This window comes from Nyctereutes procyonoides, unplaced genomic scaffold (assembly GCF_905146905.1).
Source record: "Nyctereutes procyonoides isolate TBG_1078 unplaced genomic scaffold, NYPRO_anot_genome, whole genome shotgun sequence".
NCBI lineage: Eukaryota > Metazoa > Chordata > Mammalia > Carnivora > Canidae > Nyctereutes > Nyctereutes procyonoides.
The window spans coordinates 37,735,061-37,760,092 of NW_026575020.1; the positions used below are offsets into that span (position 1 = coordinate 37,735,061).

A 25,032-nucleotide genomic window follows, 5' to 3' on the forward strand; every position below is an offset into this window, starting at 1 on the left:
GGCTGAGATATCTAATTGCTCTGGAAGGAGGTTGTTTTGCTGAGTGCCAGTGAGTGTATGTAGGGCTTAGAATCTCTCCCACGCCCAGCTGAGTGGACTCTTCGGGGACCAGTGTAACTGCTGGGACAGCCTTGATTTTTCTGGGGTTCTGGCTCAGGCCCTATGTGGTCTGGGGTTTTCTGAGTTTGGAACTCAGTCCCCAGGTGACCTCAGTCTTGCTCGAACCCAGACTTGTGTTTTGGCTCCAGCTCTGGGCAGCCTTGGTCTTGCTAGGCCCCTGGGATTGGTCCTGAGTGTTCTCTGTATTGCTGGGGCTCCAACTTGGATCATAGAAATCTTTGGTCTTGCTGGAACTTCGGATCAATCCCCTGCTCCCGCCGTGGGTGGCAGCCTTACTGGGTCGCCAGCTCTGGCCATGGGAAGCCTTGATCTTTCTGAACCTCTGCCTTGAGCCTTGAGTAGCATTGGTCTTGTTAGGCTTTTGTCTTGGGCCTTGGGTGGTTTCAGTCTGGCTGGGATTTCGGCTCTGGCCCTGGGTGGCTTCAGTTTTGCTGGGCCTTTGGCTGTGGCCCTGGATAGCTTCGGTCTTGCCAGGCCTCTGGCTCTGGCCCTGGGCTACTTCGATCTTGCTGGGCCTCCTGCTCTGGCCCTGGGCCACTTGGGTCTTGCTGGGCCTCTGGCTCTGGCCCTGGGCAGCTTCAGTCGTGCTGGGCCTCCGGCTCTGGCCCTGGGCCGCTTCAATCTTGCTGGGCCTCCGGCTCTGGCCCTGGGCAGCTTCAGTCTTGCTGGGCCTTCGGCTCTGGCCCTGGGCAACTTCAGTCTTGCTGGGCCTCCGGCTCTGGCCCTGGGCAGCTTCAGTCTTGCTGGGCCTCCGGCTCTGGCCCTGGGCAGCTTCGGTCTTGCTGGGCCTCCAGTTCTGGCCCTGGGCAGTTTCAATCTTGTGGGCCCTCCAGTTCTGGACCTGGGTGGCCTTGGTTTTTCTGGAGCTGTGGCTCAAGCTTGGGTCGTCCCTGTTCTCCAACAGGTCTGAGGACTGAGTCTTCAGCAGTGAGGAATCAGAGGATGTCACAGCAGTGGCTGAGGTCATCTTGTATTCCTGGCAGATAGCGGACATCTCTGTGTCTGAGGTGGACATGGTCCTGACTGGGAAAGATGTGCCAAGAGCATCCGTTAGGCTGCCCTCCCTAGACAGCTCCAGGAAAAGGATGTGTAGGCCTTACCCTTGCCTCCCAGAGGCTTTGCATGGCCAAGGAGAAGGCCTGCCAGATGAGGCCAACCTAACCTTTCTCGGCAACCCAACCCCGACAGGTGGGCCAGGGTTGTAGGGTAAGTGGGAGATACTGAAGGCTCACCATGCCCCATTCAAAGTGAGAATTCTTATTCCTGCTTTATAATCACAGAGCTATAAAGTAGCAGAGCCCAAATGGACAAGCAGGCCAAGGAGTCTCTGATCTTTACCTACTCTGCTGCTTTGGCTTACTGGCCTGGAAGGAGCATTGGGGACTTACAGCCCAAGCTGGAGCCTGAAGAGGTCTGGTCAAGGTAGCTGTCAGACAGGGACCTCACCCTGCTGGGTGTGGGCTCCGGCTTCTCCTCCTAGGGCAGAAGACAGGTAGGGCAGTTATAGGATATAGGAGGCTCCAGGCCAGTGGCTCAGCTCTGGAAGGAAGATCAGCAGTTTAGAGCTGTTCCAGGGGCCCCAGTTAGGGCTGGGCTGCATGTGGAGAGGCCAAAGACTGGATAGAAAGGGCAGTGGTCAGACTAGACTGGCAGGGTACTCTGAGAAAGCCAGTATTGGAGAGGCTGCTTGGGCCTCGGTTTTGCCATCTGCAAAATGCAAATTAGTTTCAGTGTGGGAGAGGCCTCTGAAAAATGTAAAGTGCCCTACCATGGGGAATGGCTAATGAAGAACTGCAGAGCTCTTTATGCTTACCATGCCCATCAATTTCATCTTCCCACGTATCTGGGAGGGAAATACTACTTTTACCGTTTCATGGCCCAGAAACCAAGGCTCCAGGAGCCTAAGCAGTCTGCCCACGACACTCAGCTAAGAAGCAGAGGAGCAGAGCTTGAATCCAGGCCTGTGGACTCCACAGCCAGCCTCTTAGCTGCTGGATGCCTCTGGCCCACTCACACCTGCTGGCAGTGGGGAGCGTGGGGAAGCAGGGAGGGGGTGGGCAGAGTTCTAGCACCCAGCAGATGCCAGTTCCACATCTTCCTAAGGGAGGGAGCTCACAATGACTTCAGGAGGTGCACAGATCAAAGTTTTGTATGTTTGTGTTCCATTGTGAGCGAGAGAACTGTAGCACTAGCCTTTTCCGGTTATGGCAAAGGAGGCTGGTCTTCCATTGACTTCATTTTCAGTTTCCTTTGAACACAAATGTACTTGCTGTCCATCAGCGGCTGAGTGGATAGATCGTGGGACTTTCACAGGATGGACTTCTCCACAAAGGTGAGAATGAGCCATCAACTTAGATGCACCTCACAAACATGCTTAAGGAAGGGAGTCTGAGACAAGCAGGTACACCCTACATGTCCACTGATGTGAGGGACAGGGGACAGGCAGGTTCATTTGTGATGTTAGGAATCAGGACCACCATGGAGGTGCACTGGGCTAAGGAAAAGACCTAGCGGGGGGCATGAGGGGGCTTCTGGGGAGCTGGGAGTTTGTTCTTTCTATAGGTAATGGTGTCATGGGTGTATTCAGTTTGTGAAAATTCATCAGTTCACTCACTGATGACATGTGTACTTTTCTGTATTTACATGACATTCCATAAAAAGAATTAAGAAAATCCTGGCACAAATGGCCGGTGCACACAGAATTTATGAAGCTGAGTGTGGCAAGGTGTGGGGAGGCCTCTCTGTGAGGGGCCCACATCTCAGGGGTACCCTTTATTGGTACCATCCCCATCTCACGGCAAAAGGACCCCAGCCCCGTCACACGGCTGAGTGGTGGCAGAACCAGGCCTGGATGCCAGCCTCTGGCCAGTCTGCATCCCTCAGCCCTGGCTTGGGGTATACTCTACCCCAAATCCCAGTGTGTGGCCCACTCACCTCTTCCTCCTCTTGGGGGGCCTCAGCTTCTTGGTTTGGACCTTCTGGCTTTCCTTTCTGGGTCTGGGGAGTGGCCTGGAGCTCTTCAGAGGTCCCAAAGGCAGGTTTCCACCAGAACTGCAGTGCCCGAGCCTTCTGGCGCACTCGTTCCCGCTCCCTGAGCTGCCTGCCAAGCCATGGCCCCAGAGTGCTGAGTAAGCCCCCCTGACTCAGTGCACCATCCCCAGCATCTGGAGAATGGCTTGAGGAGGAAGCAGGGGCAGGAGGAACCTTGATGCCCAACCATTTCCCACTGGCCAGCAACCCCTGCTTGAGGAACTTGCCCCATGATGCCTTGAGGGATGCCAGCCTGCAGGCTGCTTTCCAACACCCGATCCAACTGCAGCCTGGCCAGGTGGGCCACCTGGCTGCAGAGCACTTCTTCCACCGACATGCCCGGGAAGAGGTTGGTCATCAGTGGGAGCAGCTGCCAGGGAAGAACCGGGTGTGGGCCAACACACGGAGCAGACGGGTGTGGGGCTCCCCTGACCTCGCAGAGCCCTTCTCAGGGCTCACAGGGGAAGGGTTTACAAATTATTGATTTAAGAGCGCCAGACCAGCTTGCCCCAGAACTGGGAGGAGCCTGTGTGGAGGTCTACTGGGAGAGGGGGCTCGGACATGGCCAACCCCCGGTGCTGGAGCCAGCAGGGCAGGTCTGACCTCTAAGCCTGTGCCAGGAAGAGGTGGGTGGGCCATGGGTACTGACTTCTCTGAGCCCTCCGCTCTTCACGTACAAAATGGCGGGGGGTGGGGGCCATGGGGAGGTGTGATAATGTTACCGGTCTCTGGTGTTGGAAGAGCAGTAAACAGAACACACGTTGAAGTGGCTAGAACAGTATCTGGCACCATGTAAGTGCCTGGCATCAGCAGCTGTTAGTTTTGCTAGGAAACCAGACTTCTTTTAGGAACAGGGAGAATCTTGAGGTGACCAAGGGTATTGACTCTGGAGCCTGTCCTCCTGGCCCAGCAGGAACCTACCTTGGGTTGCTTGGGGTTGAGAAGCAGGACGGTGGCAACATCCAGGCGGGCCCCCAAAATGTTCTGCAGGAGCTGCCGGCTCCTGGCGCGGTGCAGGTAGTACTGGGCTCTCTTGGGGTTGTGCTGGATAGCCATTGAGAAGTGGCTCTCTGCCTTATGGAACTGCCTGCAGGACACAGTGCCCCATGGGCTGTTGTGAGCTGGGCCCCAAGGAGGGAAATGGGAATCCTGGGCCCCACGGGGGAATGTAGGGGAGATTGGGATGGTCTCTGCTCCCCTTACCTCTACCATCCCCTCTGCTCTTTTCCTATCAGCTATACTCTTTTTATTTTATTTTATTTTTATTTATGATAGTCACAGAGAGAGAGAGAGAGAGAGGCAGAGACACAGGCAGAGGGAGAAGCAGGCTCCATGCACCGGAAACCTGACGTGGGATTCGATCCCGGGTCTCCAGGATTGCGCCCTGGGCCAAAGGCAGGCGCCAAACCGCTGCGCCACCCAGGGATCCTATCAGCTATACTCTTAACAGCCCCAACACTTAAATGCTAGTATAAGACCCCAGAATAAGTGAATTTTTTAAAAAAAAAAATTAAGGTTTATTTATTTATTCATGAGAGAGAGTGAGAGAGGCAGAGACATAGGCAGAGGGAGAAGCAGGCTGCCTGTAGGGAGCCCGATGCAGGACTGATTCAGGATCCCAGAGCCACCCAGGCGTCCCTAAGTGAATGTTTTCAACATCATGGAGTAAGGAGGACCTTTCTGAGAATGTCACAAACCCAGCAGCTAAAAATGAGAATTAATTTGACTATGATTGAATCCCAAGTTACTGAGTAGCAAAACTGCCACAAAGAAAACAATAAATAGGGACACCTGAGTGGCTCAGCCGTTGAGTGTCTGCCTTTAGCTCAGGGTGTGATCCTGAAATTCTGGGATCCAGTCCCACATCAGCCTTCCTATGAGGAGTCTGCTTCTCCCTCTTCCTCTGCCTGTGTCTCTGCCTTCTGTATTTCTCATGAATAAGTTCTTAAAAATAAATAAAAAGAAAAGCAATAAATAGGAGAAATAAAATTTCCTACAGAAGGCAGACAATAAGTTAATTTTCCTAGCCTACAAAGAACTCTTCTAACAACAATACAAGTTTTAACGGGCAATTTATTTTTTAAAAAATCTTAGTTATTTCAGTAGGCTCTACGCCCAATGTGGGGCTCGAATTCGCAACCTCGAGATCAAGAGCCATGTTCTCTACTGATCGTGCCAGTGGCATGCCCCTTCATGAGCAATTTAACAGCAAAATGGGCAAAAGGTTTGAGCCAGCCATTATGACCCCCCACACACGAAAAAGATGCTGGATTGCACTACCAATTTAAACATGGGACAAGAATCAATTGTGAGAGAGCATTTTTTGCCTACTAGATTAGCAGAGTTGAAATTAGTCTTAACGCCCTGCAGTATGGAGCTTTCAGGAAACCAAGATTCTCCTTTCCTAGGGCAAGTTTACAGTGGCTCACTGTTTGTGGAGAACAGTCAGATATTATGTTTAAAAGTGTTAAATGTTCAGGGCGGGGGCACTTGGGTATCTCAGTGGTTGAGTGCCTTAAGCTCAGGGCATGATCCTGGGGTCCAGGAATCGAGTCCTGCACTGGGCTCCCCGCAGGAAGCCTGCTTCTCCCTCTGCCTATGTTTGCCTCTCTCTGTGTGTCTCTCACACATAAATAAAATATAAAAAATCTTTAAATTTTTTTTTAATTTTTATTTATTTATGATAGTCACATAGAATGAGAGAGAGAGAGGCAGAGACACAGGCAGAGGGAGAAGCAGGCTCCATGCACCGGGAGCCCGACGTGGGACTCGATCCCGGGTCTCCAGGATCGCGCCCTGGGCCAAAGGCAGGCGCCAAACCGCTGCGCCACCCAGGGATCCCATAAAAAATCTTTAAAAAAATAAATGTTTGGAGTGACTGGGTGGTTCAGTTAGTTAGGTGTCTGCCTTCCAGTCAGGTCATGACCCCAGGGTCCTGCAATTGAGCCCTACATCGGGCTTCCTGCTTGGCCGAGAGCCTGCCTCAGCCTCTCCCTCTCCCTCTGTTATTCCCCCTGATTGTTCACTCTCTCTCTCTCTCTGTCAAATAAAATTTTAAAATGTTTTAAAAAATGTTAAATATTCACACCCTTTAACAATACTTTAGCTTCTAGCAATCTAATATGGCATTATTAGTGTAATGCGTGAAAATGTATGTCCTATGTGCTCATTACATTATTTATAATCAAAAAGAGAAAATAAGGCAGCCCCGGTGGCACAGCGGTTTAGCGCCGCCTGCAGCCCCGGGGTGTGATCCTGGAGACCCAGGATCGAGTCCCACATCGGGCTTCCTGCATGGAGCCTGCTTCTCCCTCTGCCTATGTCTCTGCCTCTCTCTTCACTCTCTCTGAATGAATAAATAAATAGATCTTTAAAAAAAAAAAACAGAAAACAGCCCAAATACTCATCAGTGGAGGGTTGTCTAAAGAAATGCATTGTGGTACTTCATAGAATGGAATACTAGGCAAATAATAAAAGAGAATGAGGTCATCATATATATAATGACATTGGAAATAAAAAAGCAAGTCAAAAAACAGCATGACGTCACTTTTGTAAAATGATAATAAGTGTTAATATATGTATAGGAAACCATCTGGAGGGATCCTTACCAAACCGATGGAGGGGTTGGTGATGGGAGACAGATATTAGAAGGAACATTCCGTGTTCTTAAGTTTATTATAAAAAGCACAATTGTCATAACAATATTCAGGAAAAAAGTGAAGAATTTTTCACAAATACTTGAAAACCAAAACCATTATTTAGGAGGCAGACCTGGGAGAGCAGAAGATGTTGACCCAGGGATCCCAGCAGCCCCATGCCAGGCCCAGCCCTGCCCGCAGCCCTGCCCCGGGGACCACCCTGAGCTTGTGCACCTGCTCCTCTGCTCGCAGAAACCCATCTTCTCCTGCAGTAGGCCCATGCGTAGGTTGGCCCCCTCGTCCTGCGGGCTCAGCGCCAGCGCCTGCTGGTAGTCTGCCTCTGCAAAGGTCAGGTTGCCCAGCTGGAAGAAGCAATCTGGGGGATGGGGACAGACGTGGAGGCTGAGTGGGCCCCCAACCCCAGTGCCCAGGAGCCCCAGCCTGGCTTGCTCCAGCTCCCAGAGGGATCTTGAGACTGGTGGCTGTGAACTTCTGAAATCCTGTGGGTGGTGGAGGGCGTCTACCAAGGTTTTCCGTGCCCTAGGGCCCTTTTCTCCAGCCACTGGATTCTGAGCATTTTGAAGAGGCTGTAGCCAGTCAGTCTAAGACAACACTTTGCAGTGTGTGTCCCCAGGGCCCTGAGGTTCTTCCCCTCCTCCTGCCTCCCCCCTCCCCTCCCTGTGGGGCCTCAAGTGCCCAGCCCAGGCCTTAGAGGGTCAGGGGCGGCCCCCACTCACCACCACGATTGATGTAGAGGCCCTTCTCCTGCTGCTCATCCTTGAGGGCTTTGTTGAGCAGCAGCACACCCTCCTGGTAGGCACCCTGCAGGTAGCAGTGCACTGCAAAGTCATTGTAGGCCAGCAGCAGCTGCCGCTGAGCCTGCTGCACCTCTCCCTCCTGGCTTGCACTCATCATGTCCAATGCCTTTAGGAAGTCCTCCACAGCGCTATCAAACTCCTGGAGCCTGCGGTAGATGGTGCCCCTGTGGGGGAGGGACATGAAGGCCAAGGCTACCCCATCCACCTGGGCAGCCAGCTGAGATGTTGCCTCCTCTGAGCCTTCCGAATTTGGCAGGTGACAAGAGGGTCCCCTCTTCATGCACTGGTTCGGCTGTGGAGCTGGCTCTGGATTACTACTCGGATAGCCCATTGGTCACTGGTAGTTTTGCTTTACACAAAAATACCTTACATCTTTCTTTTTAGGAAGTAGGTGTGCACCAACCTCTATGCTAAGGCCTTTCAGTACTGGGGACAGATGTTTTACCCCACTGTTTATACGAGAAAACCTAGACTCAGGCAAGTTATTATTATTATTTTTTTTAATCTTTTCCTTTTTTTCTTTTTAAGATTTTATTTATTTATTCGTAGACACACAGAGAGAGAGGCAGAGACACAGGCAGAGGGAGAAACAGGCTCCATGCAGGGAGCCCGATGTGGGACTCGATCCCAGGTCTTCCAGGATCACACCCCTTGCTGCAGGTGGTGCCAAACCGCTGCGCCACCGGGGCTGCCCGACTCAGGCAAGTTAAATGGCCCCAAATCCGGGCAGCCCCGGTGGCGCAGCGGTTTAGCACGGCCTGCAGCCCAGGGCGTGATCCTGGAGACCCTGGATTGAGACCCACATTGGGCTCCCTGCATGGAGCCTGTTTCTCCCTCTGTCTGTGTCTCTGCCTCTCTCTTTCTCTGTCTCTATGAATAAATAAATAAAATCTTTTTTTTAAAAAAAAGGCCCCAAATCCCATAATAGAAGGGCAATGGGTAGATTCAAGCCCGAGCCTCCCAGAGTGAATGCTCAGCAGGCCCAGGGATCCAGGATTCCCAGGTGAACTAAGTGGCTGCCTGGCCCTCCTCTAAGGGCAATAGCAGCTAAGACCTCTCCCTGGTTTTGACCTTAATGGGGAGTAGAGGAGGATTATTAGAGGCTACTTGGGGAAATTGAGGCCTGGGGCGGCTCACGGCCTCTCCTGAGACCATAGAGCAGGACCCAAGATGGGTACTTCCCCACACAGTACCGGAAGAGGAAAAGGCGAGGGTCCAGAGGGTTGTTCTCGATGGCACAGTTGATGCGCTGCAGAGCATGCTGTAGCTTGCCCTGCACAGCTAGGATCCCAGCATCCTGACGTGCCTGCTGGGCTTGGTCCACCATCATCTGGAGCAACACCTTGGCCTGCGAATGCTTGGGGTCCAACAGCAAGGCACTGTGCAGGTCTCGATAGCAGAGGCTGGGCTGCAGGGGCAGAGGCTAAGCAGAGGCTAAGCTGAGCTCTGCCCTGTGCCATGGTGGGAGCACCCCTCCAGGCCTTTAAGAGCCTCTCTCTGGGCAGGCCTGCACCATGTCACCCATCATCAATGTCCCTGCATTGCGGTGCCACCTTTTTTGCCTTGTGAAAGAAGCAAAGCAGGGGGCATTGTGGGAAAATCCCATCCCAGACCCCATCCCTGTTGGTCCCTCTCCAGATGTGACCTCAGGTGAGCCAGGCCAGCCTGGGCTGTTTCTGCTATAGAATGGTGTTGTAAAAAAAAAAAAAAAAAAAAAAAAAAGAATGGTGTTGCAGATGCCTCCTCCTTGGGGAAGGGTGTGGCCTCCTGACCAGGACTGTCATATCCTCCCTAACCTCCCATGCACATGCCCTCCCCCACTCCCCTAACCTTTAAGCCCAAGACAACTCTGACAACAGCAGAAAACATCCCCAGGCAAATACCTCCCACCGGGTGAGCAAGTCTGTCAGTCAGTCAACAAACAGTTTTAGCAAGCATCCTGTAGGTTAATGGGCTGGACAGTGGGCAGGGAGAATAGTGTGGACAGCAAGTGTGAGTGGAAGTTACAAAGGTGTGAGGGGGAAGATGGCAGAGGCTAGAACAGGGCTTTGGAGTAGGTGGGCTTGGGTTCAAGGGCAGCACCGCACCAGAACTGACTGTGTGACCTTGGGCAAGTCACTCAGGCCCTCTGGACCCATTTCTTCATCTGTGAAAAGAGGACAATGGGTTGTATCTCTTCAAATGATTACCTCCTAGTCTTAAAGACAAGCATGACTCAAGGGCTTAGAATGTACTTATGCATCACAGGGGCTGAGGTGGCAAGAGGGGCCAAACTCCCACAGCCAATGATTACCAATAATTACTAGTCTCCTGCCCTGGAAGGAAACTCTCTCACTGACTCACTTGTGAGGCCCAAAGCCCAGCCCCCAGCATAGGGAGGCTCAATTTCCAGCTTCCCCCAGGATGCGCCATTTGGGACCAAGGTGAACATGCCCACCCCTTGGTCCTCCTGAGTTTCCCATCTCCTAGGCGCCAGGCCAAGTTCTAGCACCATTGTTCTGGATTCTTCCCTTTTCCTCATGCCCTCCCCCATCAGTCTCTGCTCCTGACTTCCAAAAGAACTGTGGGACTTGCCCCTTTCTGGCCATCCAATGGCCATCCTCCCCTCCACCCTCCTCTCGGGCTGGATGGCAGCCAGGCTCCTGGCCTCCAGACTTGCCCCTCCAGGCCAGACTCCCACTGGTAGCCAGACGATCTTTCTAAAGCCTACTGTCCCAAGAAGTACCCTTTTGAGGCTCCTGCTGCCCCCAGGAAGGGGTCAGGGGCCTCCTCGGATCACAGAACCCTGCCTGATACCCTCTCATACCTGCAGTCCCTCCTCTCTTGTGACCCCAAGTCTCCCTTGTCCCCAAGCTGTTCCTTGTACTGTCTGGCTCCAAGCCCTGACAGTGAGGCAAATAAGGAGAGACAGGAAAGGAGGAGGGAGGACACCTTATCTAACGGATCCTTGGGCGCCCCCACACCGTGCTGCTTCCCACACTTGTGAAATCATTCTCTGTGTAATCATCTGCTCAAGGACGTCTCCCCTAGGCTCTGAGTTCCACGAGGGCAGGGCTGGCACAGGGTTCTCACTTTGTGGCTTCTGGGGGCCGACACAGGCCTGGCACAGAGCTACAACTGAGTGGTAGCAGAACCATGCAAGTGGTCAGCACAGGTCCCCACCACACAGCCTAGTGGCTTCCACTAATCTCAGGGTTGGCTGTGGGCACCCATACAGGGGGCGGGTCACCCATTCTACCTTCTGTAAGAAGTTGTAGAGCCTGGCCCGGAGGATGAAGACATCAGCATTGGTCATGCCAAGCATCACCTCCTTGGTGACAAGGGAGAGGCAGTCCTGATACCGTTCGAGAGCCAGGAGACAGGCCATGCTGAGGACAGAGGGCAGAGGCACTCTGTCTGTCGAGCGAGAGGGGCAGGAAGGGGCGGCAGAGAGAACCCGGGCGTGCAGCCGCCTCTCACCATCGGTAGCGGAAGCTGGCTTTCTCGGGCTGGAGCATGGAGGCCTGCGAGAAGACTTTCAGAGCGTCCGGGAAGGCACATTGCTCGAATAGGCACTGGCCCTGGGGGACATAGTGGGGTGGTTCCTTCTGATTTTGACTCTGGCCCAGCAGCACCCCCGCGCACCCACTGGGGCAGGAGGGGAGAGAGAAACAAAAGATGGAGACAGCTCTGTAGGTCTGGGAGAGACTAGGGGACAGAGACATAGAGATGGAGAGAGACAGAGACATGGGGAGACAGTGACAGTGTAGAGATGGAGATACAGAGCAAAGGAGAGACAGCAGAGACAGGATTATACAGCTGGCAAAAGACAGCGATACAGAAACAGAAACAGAGTAACAGAAAATCTTGGACTTTGTTGCTATCTTGTGGTTTAATATTTTTCTTTTGAATTGTAAAGGGAGGTGCTATGACCTTTCCAGCACTTAGAGCCTCCTGATGCTAGTGCCATGATAGCAGCCACCTGCTTCATGTGGCTATGCAAATTTAAGTTTCTTTTCTTTTTTTTTTTTTAAAGATTTTATTTATTTACTCATGAGAGAGGCAGAGACACAGGCAGAGGGAGAAGCAGGCTCCATGCAGGGAGCCCGATGTGGGACTCGAGCCTGAGACTCCAGGATCATGCCCTGGGCCAAAGGCAGGTGCTAAGCTGCTGAGCCATCCAGGGATCCCCATAAATTTAAGTTAATTAATGAAATAAAATTTTAAAATCAATTCCTTAGTCACACTTAATATATTTCAAGGGCTCAGCAGTTACCACATTGCTAATGGCTACCAGATTGGACAGTGCAGAGTAGACCACTATCATCACTGCGGAAAGTTCTACTGGGTAATGCTGCAAAACTTTACCAGCCCTGGCAGTAAGCCAACTCTGGAGGTGGGAGAGGTCATGAAAGGGGTGGCAGGTAGCCATTTGCAATACAGGGACAGATGGTCCCCAGAGAGACAAGAGCTGGTCCCAGGAGCAAGGAAATCCCCCACAGCTGGAGGGAGAGCCAAGAGGCTTGGGTGTGGGGTGGATGTGGTGGGTGGGTCCATGGCAGCCCCAGGCACCTGCAGGTAAAGGACCAGGGTAAGGCGCTCCAAGTACTTGGTGTTCTCAGGCTGGAAGGAGGAAGCCCTTCGTAGATTCTGGGCGGCCGAGGAGAAGTCACAGAGCTGGATGTAGGCCTCAGCTCGTAAAGCATAGAAGTCTACCTGAGGGAGAGCGGACACAGACTGCTGTCTTCTCCCTACAGTCTGCTGGGGCCTGATGCTCAATTACCAGAAGGGACTTGATGGCCCTGAGAGGAGGAGCCTGGCAGGCATGACAGTGAGGGCAAAGTGTTAGCAACCGTCCATGCCCACCCTCTTACCAGCTGGGAGTCCAGGTGGAGGGCACGGGAAAAGAACAGCACGGCCATCTCCCAGTCCTCTTGCTCCAAGCACTGCTGGCCTTGGTGGTAGCTGTGGGGGCAGGCGGGGCACAGGCAGAGGGGCTGACCCTGACTTTGACCAACCCAGGGCATACAGCTGTGGCCATGGGAGTGGGTTGGGAGGAGGAGGGGCTTTGGTGGAGAGACAGGGTAGGGCAGGTAGACAGAGACCCAGGGAGAGGAGCCTGACACTCGGAGCTCATCCAGGGCCACAGCCTTTCATCTGCTGAGGTAGAAGTGCCCTATTATACAGAGGAGTTCACTGAAGCCCTGAGAGGGAGATTAATTGACCCAAGGCATGTCACTGGCTGTGCAGGATGGGAACCTGGGACCCTGGACAAGGCAGTCACTCACTACTCCCTGACTTTGAGGGGCACTGTTAATCCCGTGATCTTTGGTTTCACATCATCAAAGTTCTGGAACACCTGGCTGCTCCCAAAGATGCGCTCTATGTTCTCCTTTGGAACTGGAAACACCCATGGCTTTGGGATGTGCTGTGATGGAGACGGGTCAAGCTCCAGACCATCCTAGAACCAAGGGACAGCAAGCTGGGGCAGGCCTCAGAGATGACCCCTGTGCCTCTTACACACTCTCCCATCCTGTTTTACAGAATGATCAAAAGCTAGAAATGAGGCTGGTAGGAGGCACAATTTGGGTTCTGGTGGCACTTCCAGTCCCATTCTCTTTAGGGATGTTCCAACTTCTGTCTCCAGTCCTATGATCAAGGTCAGGGGCCTGGGTTCTTAAACTCACACTGCACTCTGCTCTCCTCCTGGTCCCCCTCAGCTTCACCTCCATTTCCCACCACCCAAAACTAATGCCTCCAGCTCAGGCGCTGCCCCAAGCCGAGGCCCAGGAGGTCCTGCAGTCCTCTGCATATCCTGTGGGACTCTCATGCCCAGCAGGCCAAATAAAACACCTCACCTGACTTCTGCCCCAGGCTTTCCCACCTTTGGTGAGTCCACCTTTTCAGCCAGCCACCAATCCCTATCAGTCCTCATGTCCTGTCTATCCCACTTCCTAAAGATCTCTTAAGATCTCTTAGATCCGGGGGCGCCTGGGTGGCTCAGTGGTTGAGCGTCTCCCTTTGGCTCAGGGCGTGATCCAGGAGTCCCGGGATCGAGTCCCCACATTGGGCTCCCTGCATGGAGCCTGCTTCTCCCTCTGCCTGTGTCTCTGCCTCTCTCTCTCTTATGAATAAATAAATAAAATCTTTAAAAACAATAAAAGAAAAAAAAAAGAATATCTGTAAAAGTCGTAATGATGTGGGAAACATTTCATGATGACACCATTAAGTATAAAATTGATATAAAAAAACCTGAATATACATTAAAAAAAAAAAAAAGATCTCGTAGATCCCGCCTCTTCTCTCATCGTCGAGTCTGGGCCAGTGCCACCTCTCCGACCTCCCCAACCGCTCACACGTCTCAAGCCCTCAGTTCTCTCTGCGCTGCGCCCAGGTACTTTTCCTGAACTGCACAACTTATCCTGCCTCTCCTGGACTTAGAACCAGGAGAAGCCAGCCTGCGAACCCAGCCTCGGTCTCTTCTCCCAGGACCCTCTGGCGCACCTCTCCGGAGTTTGCCATGAATTCCCCTTCCGGGAGGATCTCCCGGGGCCCACTCCCGGCGTTGCTAGGCACCATCTCCAGGACGCTCACAGGCTCCGCCCCTCAGGCCACGCCTCCGGGGCCCGAGGGTTGTTAGCGCCGGAAGGAGGTTAGCAAACTTTATCAGCCGGGGAGGCTGTGGCTACGTCAGGGAGAGGGCTTGCCAGACTTGCGCAGCGAGGCAGGGCCACAGCAGGGCCAGAACAAGGCTCCCTCCTCCCATTCCGGAGGTCACACAAAGGCTCCGCGAGTTCACAACAAACCCCACAGGGACGTCGTGAGGCGGGACCGCGGGAGCGGTGGCGCCGCACACGGGCCCGCCCCGCCCCGCCCCTTCCGCTCCCTAGCAGCATGGCGGCCCGTCGCTCGCCCGGGATTGGGCGCTGGGGCTAGGAGGCCACCGCGATTGGTCGAGGGCTGACAACGTCAGGGGGCGGGGCCCACGCCTGACTGGGGCAGCATGCCGCCGCCCGGCCCCCTGCGAGCGGCCCTGTGGAGGAGTAGCGCCATGAACTGGAGCCTTTTGGAACCGCGGCCCCCGGGGAAGCGGTGGCTGGTGAGTTGAGTGGGGGGCGACGGCGTAGGGGCTCCGGGGCCCTAGCAAGTTCCTGTTCTGCCAGTGTCTCCAAACAACATGCCCTACATTCCTTGTGTCCGTTTCCTTACCTAGAAAATGGGCCCAGTATTCTGACTGCTCCAAACTTGAAGGAACTCTCCTCTGACCGTCCAGCTCGCGGGCCCCTCGGCCTTCAGGAGTCCCTGGGGTTTCTGGGCTCCCTACTCCGCCCCCCTGCCCCACTCTACCCTGCCCTCCATTTCCCTCTCGCTGGTTTGGGTCCCGGGGAGCCCTGTGAGGTAGAGGGTGGCGAGAAATGTCGTGCCTCAGTTTCCCTGTTGCCGCCGCAGGTGGCCGGCCTGGGAAATCCTGGACTGCCCAGCACGCGGCACAGCGTGGGCTTGGCGGTGCTGGGGCAGCTGGCACGGCGGCTGGGGGTGGCAGACGGCTGGGCACGGGACCGGCGCTGCGCCGCCGACCTCGCCCTGGCCGCGCTCGATGATGCCCAGCTGGTCCTGCTTCGGCCCCGGCGGCTCATGAACGCCAACGGGCGCAGCGTGGCCCGGGCGGGTGAGTTGAGGGCACCCGCGGAGGCCGGCCGGGAAGGCGGGAAGGCGCAGGGGCTGGAGAAAGGGTTTGGGGCGGGAGCAGGGCTGTTCACCTCTAGGTGCCTGTTGCGCTCCAATTGCTGCATATGGCCCTCCGTACTTACAGGAGTCTCGGTTTATATGTGAAATGGGTTTAATTGTGGCCCCTCCTCATGAGAGCTGTAAATAAGGACACCCCCCCCCACACACACACACACACACACACGCGGGGTTGACCCCTCCCCTGCCCCCCCCCACCTCCCCACCCTCGGGCTGATGGGCAGTAACCAGGGCCACTGTTGTCTGTGCCCAGCGGAGCTGTTTGGGCTGACTGCTGAGGAGGTCTACCTGGTGCACGATGAGCTGGACAAGCCCCTGGGGAAACTGGCCCTGAAGCTGGGAGGAAGCTCCAGGTGAGGTCCTGAGCAGGCCAGGGTGGGCTAGGGAGGAGCCTCCCAGTTGAGGTGGGATAGGGGTGCCCATCCCAGTCTTGGCAGGGAATATGGGTGCTCTAACTCCAGCCTGCACTAGGAGGGGTGAAGAGTGCTCATCCAGGGAAGCACTAACTGCCCCTTCCATATCCTTTTGAAGGGGCCACAACGGAGTCCGTTCCTGCATTAGCTGTCTCAATTCCAGTGTGAGTCTGCCCCTCTGTCCTGCATGGGGTCTGGTGGGCCCGCATGAGGCTCCCCTGACACTCCTTAACAAAGCTCCCTGGGCCCCTCTGACTCCCCCACAGGCAATGCCGAGGCTGCGGGTGGGCATCGGGCGCCCGACAGAGCCTGATACAGTGAAGGCCTACGTGCTAGGCTGTTTCTCCGCCGCTGAGCAGGAACTGCTGCCTCCATTGCTGGAGCGAGCTACTGACCTGCTCCTGGACCACATCCGTGAGCGAAGCCAGGGCTTGTCGTCAGGCTTTAACATCCATGAACACATGCCTGCCTGACCACCACGCCCACACACCCAGCCCCGTTTACAGAGGTGCCATGCCAACCTGTGGTATCCACTTTTTATAGAACTCTTCTCTGGGCTGCCTCAGGCTGCCTATAGATTGAAGAGGGGACTGTGGCTGCAATGATCCACTTCTGGGGTGGGGATTAGTCTTCTCTCTGTGTCTTACTTGGAAAGTGGAGAAACTTCAGGAAGAGTAAACTTTTTGAGCCTTTTTGGAGAACCAGAGGTGTGGATCTGTAAGATTAAAGATGCGCGGCTTGGAAGCTGAGGCCTCCTTGGGGGGGTTCCCACCCTTCCACTGCCAGTGGATGAGGGGCCAACAGGGTCCAGCAAGCCCCCTTCCCAGGCCATGTGTGGGCATGTGTTAGCCCACTGAGGCCTTGCCACACTTTTCTTTGGCTCATTTTACAGATGGGGAAATGCAGGCTCAGAGGGCCAGACACACCCCCCAGGCCATACAGCTGCACCGTGGGCTGGCTGCTCTCTTGCCATCCCTGGGGCCCTTGGCACTCACCTCAGGCCTGCTGTGCACCTGGAAGATTCCCACACGTGTGGTGTGTGAGAGCAGCCTGAGGTCCTCAGGGTTGGGTGGGATGTGGGCCCGTCGAGGCACCAGGCCCAGGTCTCCCGGCTGGTAGGGTGTGATACTGGACAGCTGCTGGGACAGAGACCCCACCTTGGGTGGCTGGGTGCTGGGCTGGCTGTGGAGAGGGGGCTGGCATCACCACTTCCTTTCATAGTTGAGGAGGTTGAAGTTCAGAGAGGCTTTGGGGAACTGGGTTTCTGGTGGCCCAGAGTCAGCCAAAAAGAGCCCTTGGACAAGCCCCACATCTGCCTCCTCTGAGGTCATACAGGGTCACTCACTCACCTCTCCTTGGGTGGGCCATGACGCAGCTGGCTCTCTTGACGGGAACACACAGCCAGCTGGGGGTTTAGGACCATGGCTGAGCTGAGCATGGCCAGCAGCTGCTGTAGCATCTCCTTGCGTTGTAGCTGGAACATTACATCAAAGTCGCCGTCCTCCTCATCCGGTTGCCTCTGCTGGTGGGGGTGGGCCCATGGGGATCAGGCCCACAGTGGCCCCAACACCCACCTCTGGGACATTCCAACCCCAGTGCCTGTTTTCTCCAAGCATACACTCCTGACTGTGGTGGGACACTCATTCTCCAAATGGGAAGACTGAAGCACAGGTCTTCCAGGACCTCAGAGAGGGACTCTGGCAACTTTGAGACCTTCAGTGGCTCTTTGAAGTGCAGGTTCAGGAAAGGACAGACTTGGCAGGAGTGTCTCAGGGGAAAGGTGGGACCTCTGGCTGTGGCCTGGCCACCCCCAATGCCGGTTATCTCCAAGCAGTGTCTGACATTGGCCTGCCCCCCCGCCCCCGACTTGTACCAACTTCCTGTCACCTGTAGAATGTCCTGTAGGAAGAAGGTGGCCTGGGCCAGGGCTGTCTCCAGACTTGCTTGAACCTTCTGCTCTTTAGTCAGCTCCTGCTGTAGCTGTTGTGCCTCAGCCTGCTGCTTCTCCAGTTGCAGGTTCAGCTGGTCTCTCTGACTCCTGGACTCAGGACCAGGATGAGTCAGTCCCCTCCCCTGCTAGGTGGTTTCCCTTTGGCCCACCCAGCCCCAGTCCTTAGCCTATTTGAGAAAGCCTCAAGGCCCCTCGAGAAAGGGAAGTCAGTGGCCTGTGCCATGGGACCCAAAAGGAATAGGCTCAAGCTCCCCCACCCCCTGCCCCCAATTGTTCCTACTGCTTACCCCTCTGGGGCCACACCTCAGTGCCTGATTGTCCTGCTGCAGCTGCCCAAGGCTCTGCTCCAGTTGGCTCAGCTGGAGGCGCAGCTGCTCAGCCTCCGCCGTGCCCTGCTCCTGCTCACGGCACTTCTCCGTCAGCATGAGAATGATCTGCGGGTGCGTGCGGGCAGGTGCGGCCATGCCCTGGGCCCGCTGCAGGCCCTCCATCAGCCTCCCCCTGCCCCCCAGTTCTGGAGTCAGCCAGAGCTCACCCCATCGAACAGAGAAGCCTGCCAAGGTCCTGGGGGACCAGTACCGTCTCTGGTAAGAGCCCCCAGATGGCCCAGGGTAGGTTCCACTTCAATGAGTTATGGGGGCTTTAAACCAAATAAAAACCAGAGATGTACCCAGGAGCCCCCACGAAGGACCCCGTCACCTCACTTGCTGCCCCCCTCATGACCTGGCTCCAGCCTAGGGTCCCACCCTGCCAGGCTGTGTTTGCCTTGTAGCAGTTCCCCCTAGGGTTCCCTCCTGCTTTATGTGCCAAATGCCTTGTGGTGCAGGCCTGGCGGGCACACCTTATGATGGCCTCTGCTATGCCTGGCCATGACCTTCTGGGTGTTCTCCAACAGATCCAGCTGTTTGCACAGCTTGTCCTGGATGCCCTTGAGCTGCTCATTTTCCTGCAGGAGCTGCATGCCGTGCTTGGATATCTTGGACAGCTGCAGGGTGATCGTGTTGTTCTCTACGATGGCCCGCTTTGTCGTGTCCCACATCTGGCTAGTGGCCACCTTGCGGAACTCAGTGGCCACCAGGTTCACATGCTGGATGATCTCCTTCCTCAGTCTAGTCAGTATGGGTGGGAAGGAGGGAGCATCAGAGTGGGCACAGGCACCAACCTTCCACGTGAGGTTCCCCCAGAGTGCTTAGGGCCACCACTGTGCTCTTTCCCAGGAGGAGCCTTTTCACTGTAGACCCTCCGTATCTCTGGCATTTTGAACCATATCAATGTAGTCCTACCTATTAAGTAAATATAATTTAAGTCACAAAAAGTGGCAAAAGGAAGTCCAAGGATTCTCTAATGGCGGTGTGAGGACTAGGGCTGGGAGCTTATCTATTTCCTCCTTCCCTTCATAAATCACTAGCCAGGATTTTGACAAGCAGCAGGCTAGGTAGTCCCTGAGTGCAGTACCCCCAGTTAGAAGCTGAAGCTGTTGGGAGGCCTGAGGGCTGAGCTGGGCTTGGTCCCAGCACCCAGCCTGCCCACCTGTCCTTGTCCAGCATTGACTTCTTCTCTAGGTTGTACACATAATCCTTGTATTCACTCTCCTGCTTCCGTAGCTGGTCCTCCAGTGACTCGAACTTCTCTGTGAGCTCCTCTTTCTGCAGCCGGAACTCTTCCAGAGCTGCCAGCTTCCCCCCTGCCCCACCACAGGGCACAGGCCTGGTGAGGGGCCACCTCGGGAGGGCAGGGCCCGGGCAGGGCAGCGACAGCCTTGAGCGATGCCCCTCCCTCCCCACCTCCTCCACGTCTTTTTGCCCTCCCTATGCTTCCCAATTCAATGGGGCCAGACCCCTCCCTACAACATTCCATGCCCAGTCCCGCCCATGTGCACGGTTTTCATCTGGAGTGCCCCCCTCCCTTCCCTCCCATTGATCTTATGAAGCCTCATTCGGGTTCCGCCTCGGAAAAGCCTCCATTGGCTTCTATTTTCTGGGAAGTGACAGTGACAACAGCCACTGAACTTGCACACCTTCTCTGGGCCAGGCACTAATGCTGTCCTTAATCCTCAAAACGCTTGCCAGCCAGGTGACCTTGGGCAAGACACTTCAACTTCTTGAGGTGCTTCCTCACCTACAAACTGGGTGATAATATTTCCTGCCTTGGGCGATGGCTGGGACCCTTAGAGAAGATAATGTGTGGAAAGAAGCAGCATATAGCTGCTGTTACTCAAGGTAGACATATACCCATTTCCCAAATGAGAAAACTGAAGGTCAAGGAGAAGTGCTTGCCCCAGGCCACAAAGTCAATGGTAGAGCTGGGATTAGAACCCCAAGAGCAAGAATATTGGGTTCCCTCCCCCATGGTGTGTGCCCCCCAGATTCGCCTGCCAGTCTCCCCCCTCACCAAGGATGATGTTCTCTGTGGTGAGCTGGTCCTTGGTCTCCTGGAATTCATGGCGCACCTGAGCTAGCTGTGCCTCAAAGGCATCCTTCTCCATCTCTTTGGCCAGCTGCAGGCTTTGGAGCTGCTCATTGAGGTCAGTGATCTCGTCCACCCGCTGATTGAGTGTGTGCTTGAGGAAGGCCACAATCTCCTTCTTGTTGTTGGCCAGCTGCTCAAACTCCTGGCGGAACAGCTTCTCCTGAACAGCCAGCTCATCCCACTTCCGCTGGTACCTGAGGTGGGGGTGGGGTAGAGATCCAGGGGAGTGGGCAAGCCAGACCTCCATGAAACTGGGCCTGTTCCACTGGAGCCTTCCATAGAGGGACATTCGAGGTTTCTTATGTGGGAATCCAGTCTCATCTCCACTGTGCCCCCGATCTGTACTCATGACCATAGCCAACACCGGTGCTTAGTGTGTCACATTCATTACATCACCAGATTGTAAGCTCCTCAGGCTGCTGTTTTCCTTACCCTTGTTTGCTGAGTGAACCCTGCTGAGCCTCATTAGTAGAGCCTTCTTGGACCTGAGCCACATTTGTGACCCTCTTTTTGGTGCCCTCCTGTAAGTGGGCCCTTATTCCAATGGTCAGTCAAGATCTGATGTCATATTTGTCTTCACTTGGCAGACCTCTGACCTCCTCCACCTTTCTATTCTTGAGGTCTGACAGAGGGGCTCAGTTAAAAAAAAAAAGCACCTAATAACTGTCTCCCAAAAGAATTTTCCCCAAATACATTCCATCTGGTGTCTCAGCTTGAGGGATACTTGTAAATTTTTAAGAGTATCATATAATTGATTTACTGGTTTCCAATGGAATAATTTGAGGAGTAATTTGGAAAGATGTTTTACCTCAGTATTTACTCAAGCAACATCTTTTGAAAGTCTACTGCATACAGGGCATTGGGTGGTACAGAGCTGAATGACCTGCTTTGTGGAGTGAGGAAGCAGCTTGGTGTAGGGAGGTCAGAAGGGCCAGGGCTCCTATCCTGGCACCTTCTGGGAGTGACTTCCCTCCCTGAGTCTCAGTCCCTCCACCTGTACAATGGGGATGTCAGGACCTCTCGGACTGTTTCAAGGATGCAGTGAGCACCAGCCCAGGACCCACCTGGAGCATATGAAGGACTCAGCGTTAGCTGTATCTGCAACATCATCTGGGGGAGAAAGTGCTGCCTAATGGTCACTAAAGGCGTTTGTCTTTTAAAGGTCACCCTAAGACTAGGCAGGTGCATCATTAACTGGGAGGAAACTAGTTTTAAAATAAGAAAACTGGGCAAGTGAGTATGTCTCAGAAGTTAGAGACCCCTCCACACTACCACCTATACCACACAGTCCTGGGGAGACAACCCTCCTCATTTACATTTGGGGAAATGGGCCCAGCATGCAAAAAATCTGGGCTCCACAGGTGGTTAGGTCAATACGGCACCAAGCCGTATTGGGAGTCAGCACAGACACGGTGGGAGTGGGAGGGGTGGTGGAAGAAAGGACACAGGGTCTACCTGCCTGCCAGGGTGCTGCCATTTTCAATTCATCCCACTGATTGTCCTTTTATAAAGCAAATACATAATCCCATGGGGCAAGAGTGAGGCAGGGGGAGTGGTACTTGCTTGGGGTAAGGTTGCCAGGTAGCATTAGGACCCCAGGACCCCGGGAGCCGAGATTGAGATCGGGTGGGTTCAAATTGTGAAGCCTCTCTATGTTACTTGCAGGAAACAGGCTGGGGGTGGGGGTGGGGTGGGGTGGGGCCTAGACATCCCATGGGAGGCCGAGGACCCCTGAATGAGCCCGCCCCTTGGTCAGCTGCGAGCAGGGCTTCTGACCCAGCAGGAGGGGCCTCCCTGAGCGCCCACCCACCGGGCCAGCCTGTCCTCCAGGTCTCGGATCTGGATGTGATAGAATTCTCGGATCTCCTCGCCCAAAGTCGTTTCCATGGGCTTGTTGGCCATGCTGGCATCCTTCTTGCCACCTTTCTTCTTTTTGACCTCGGGATCCTTGGTCCCCTTGGTTGCCTTCTTTTTGGGAGCCATGGCTGGTGGCAACCACTGCTCCAGGGCCCCTTTAAGAAGCCAGGTGGTTGCTAAGGAAGTTGGTCCCATACGTAGCAACAAACTGAGGGAGAGAGGCAGAGCTTAAAGGGACCCTGCCCTCTTCCTGGCAAGGCTGGGCACTAGCAACTGGCCTCCCCCTCCAAGGCCAAGCACCACAGAGGCCCTAGGCCAAGGTGTCCCAGGCCATGGCATCTCAAAATCAGGATGCTAGGCTCTTGGGGCACTTTTTTGGGCTTTGGGAAGACCTCTCCTTTCCCCTAGGTGAAAATGTTACAATGGATGAGCCCCAGAAACCACCACCCTGCCCCTTTGTGCCAATCAGAGAGGGAGGACTTTCCTAGAGTTCCCCAGAACCAGAAGAAGCCAGTCCCCAGGCCAATGAGCCTCTTCCTTGAGCCCTCTGAGACCAGCTTGTTAATCCTTGGGTGATATAGCTATATAGCAAGTTATTTTCTTAGTTCACCCAAAACACACTGGAGAGGCAGTATGCTAAGAGATGGTCTATATCCAAGGCTGCTCTGCCGGAGTTCCAGGACATCCCTATCCAGAGACTGGCTCTGTTTTTCATGAGGCTTGGTGGAAGGTTTTCCATGTAACCCAGGCTGACCCAGGCAGACAAAGGCCAGCTGCAGGCTCTGGCCTGGGATGGCGGAGATAGGCGGTGGGGGTCCAGCTGGTAGATGCCCTGGCTTGACTGTGAGCCCCACCCATGCACTGGCCCCACCATGCTCCATCCCCCGGCTCTCATCTCCAGCCAGGGATGCCTGTAGGCCTGCTGTCCATCCAGTGCTTATAGGAGCCCAGGCAATCCCTGGGACAGTGGCCAGGTGCTTTTTATCCTTGTTGTCCTAGGGCTCAGCTCTTCACAAGAGGTGGCCGCAGCTCTACCCTGAATGTCCGACGGCTGGATGCGGGGAAGCTCAGTATTACTTCAGCATTTGGGGTTGGTTTGAGTGGCCAGATCTTGTGAACAGTGGAATCCTTGCAATGGATGCAGGGGAACAGGGAAGGGTGAGAAATGCAAGGAGGTGGGTGTTTACTCATTGCCACAAGCAGTGGTTGGTTAGGAGTGGGCTCTAGTTTAGCCAGTCACATATCCAGTGTGACCTTGGGCCAGCAGCCTGACCTCTCTGAGCTGTAAAATGGGGAGGCCATGCCGTGGACCGAGTGTGACCTTGTATGTAAGGTGCACAGTGCAGGGCTATGGTCCAGGGGTGCAGGAAAGTGCATAGGAAGGGGCACCTGGTGTTGCCATTAGCAGAGCAGATAGGTGAGGCTCCAGCCTGTCCTGGGTTAGGCAGCCTCTGGGATTTCCAACATCCTGGTACTCTCAGCCTCTCAGCCTCGGGGTCTGTGTTGCCAGGGGATCCATTCCCTGCAGCCTGAGGCAGCTCTTGGAGGGCAGAAGCACGACTGGCAGAGGGGACAGGTACTCACTACTGCACACAGGCATCTGTCTTTGCACAGATTCACAACAGCGCAGGGAGTTCTGTCTGCCCAGAACTGCAGACAGGGTGTCACTAAGGCTCCAGAGAGAGAGGGAGAGAGGCCTGGCTTAGTGCCCAAGACTCAGGGCCAGCACAGGGCTGCCCCTCCTGCCCAGGGCAAGGACCCCCACTCCAGCTGGACATCGCTCCCTCCCCAAACTGAGCAGCAGCCCCCACTGGAGCCTAGCTCAGACAAAGGATCACCACAGTGTCCCCTGGCTGCCCTTTTCCCTCCTCCTATCTGTGTTTCCACCTTCTTTTACCTCAGGCCCATCTTAGGGGGTAGCTCCAAATCCCCAGCCTTAGCATGGCCAGCAGCCCCTCGGCCCCGCCTGGAGCCAAGAAAGGGTCAGCTCTGGGACCTGTACTTCCTCCTCTGCACCAGAAAGGCTCCTGGGGGTTAGGGCCAGGCTCATAAATGCAGCTGCAAGAGTGACCGGCTGGACTTCCAGGTGCTGGGGGCAGGGAAGGAGATAACTGCAAGTCAGAGGATATCCCGTGCCTGCATTAGTTTTAAGATCCTCTCCAAGGCTCCCTGGGGCCACGGGCCAGGACCCACGCCAGGGACACCTTCTCATTGCTGTTTCATGAACTGCCTTCTGTGTCCTGCTTTGGGGACTGGTGGCCGTGAGCCTGGAGCTGCTGGAGCTGCTAGACCACAAAGTCTAGCGGCTGGGAGCTGTCACAGTGCGCATAGCCCAGCACAATGTAACATCAGCCCAGGGCTGAGGCCACAGGGCTGGGGGACTGCCACCTCTGGGAGTTTCTGGAAGGAAGGAAGCCTGGGCCCAAGGGAGATAGGGAGGCTAGGCCTCATTCAAGATTTTAAAGTTTTTATTTTTTTCATGAGAGACACAGAGAGACAGGCAGAGACACAGGCAGAGGGAGAAGCAGGCTCCATGCAAGGAGCCCGATGTGGGACTCAATCCCAGGACCTGGGGATCACGCCCTGAGCCGAAGGCAGACACTAGCCTCAGACCACTGAGCCACCCAGGTGCCCTGGTTTCCTCAAGTTTTGTTCTAGGATTTGGTGTGGATTTAAAACATGGCTTAACAAACGCATGTGGAGTGACAGGCCACCCAGATCCTGAAGATGAACTGCGTGAACAAGCTCCTCGATACTAGAGAAGGGACTTACGCAGCGCTGTGAAGAGCCTTCAGCGGGTGTCCCTCGCACTTCCATGTGGAAATGGAGTCTCAGTCCCTCCTCAGGCACGTTGAAGAACCTCCCACACCCAGGGCTGTTCCTCTCAGCACTGCATGAACATCAGGAAGCGCTGCCAACTGGGGGCCCAGGCAGGAGCCGGGCATTCCTGCAGCTGGGCCGTCCTCACCACCCAGGGAAATAGGCTTCTCTCAACACTGGCTCCAGGGGCC

At 54.9% G+C, this 25,032-nt stretch overlaps 3 protein-coding genes across 3 annotated transcripts; 1 reads left to right on the forward strand and 2 right to left on the reverse strand.

The window, feature by feature from the left end:
• Positions 1–63: 63 nt before the first annotated feature.
• Positions 64–14,164, reverse strand: TTC16 (tetratricopeptide repeat domain 16). The gene is made up of 14 exons (XM_055309414.1): positions 14,090–14,164; positions 12,874–13,046; positions 12,460–12,550; positions 12,158–12,301; positions 11,066–11,166; positions 10,845–10,974; positions 8,800–9,014; positions 7,526–7,770; positions 7,023–7,164; positions 4,072–4,237; positions 3,374–3,520; positions 2,944–3,216; positions 1,509–1,596; positions 64–1,143 (listed from the first exon to the last, which is right to left on the reverse strand). The coding sequence occupies exons 1-14, from the start codon at positions 14,162–14,164 to the stop codon at positions 161–163; spliced, it is 2,973 nt and encodes a 990-aa protein (XP_055165389.1). The 3' UTR covers positions 64–160.
• Positions 14,165–14,544: 380 nt separating this feature from the next.
• On the forward strand, positions 14,545–16,437 carry PTRH1 (peptidyl-tRNA hydrolase 1 homolog). Its single transcript, XM_055320856.1, has 5 exons — positions 14,545–14,684; positions 15,035–15,254; positions 15,585–15,684; positions 15,863–15,908; positions 16,011–16,437. The coding sequence occupies exons 1-5, from the start codon at positions 14,589–14,591 to the stop codon at positions 16,215–16,217; spliced, it is 669 nt and encodes a 222-aa protein (XP_055176831.1). The 5' UTR covers positions 14,545–14,588; the 3' UTR covers positions 16,218–16,437.
• CFAP157 (cilia and flagella associated protein 157) lies at positions 16,383–24,966 on the reverse strand. The gene is made up of 10 exons (XM_055309536.1): positions 24,913–24,966; positions 24,794–24,831; positions 20,087–20,358; positions 19,226–19,379; positions 18,537–18,804; positions 17,999–18,129; positions 17,632–17,782; positions 17,094–17,263; positions 16,740–16,926; positions 16,383–16,459 (listed from the first exon to the last, which is right to left on the reverse strand). Exons 1-10 carry the CDS (start codon positions 24,964–24,966, stop codon positions 16,388–16,390), a joined length of 1,497 nt encoding a protein of 498 aa, XP_055165511.1. The 3' UTR covers positions 16,383–16,387.
• Positions 24,967–25,032: the final 66 nt, after the last annotated feature.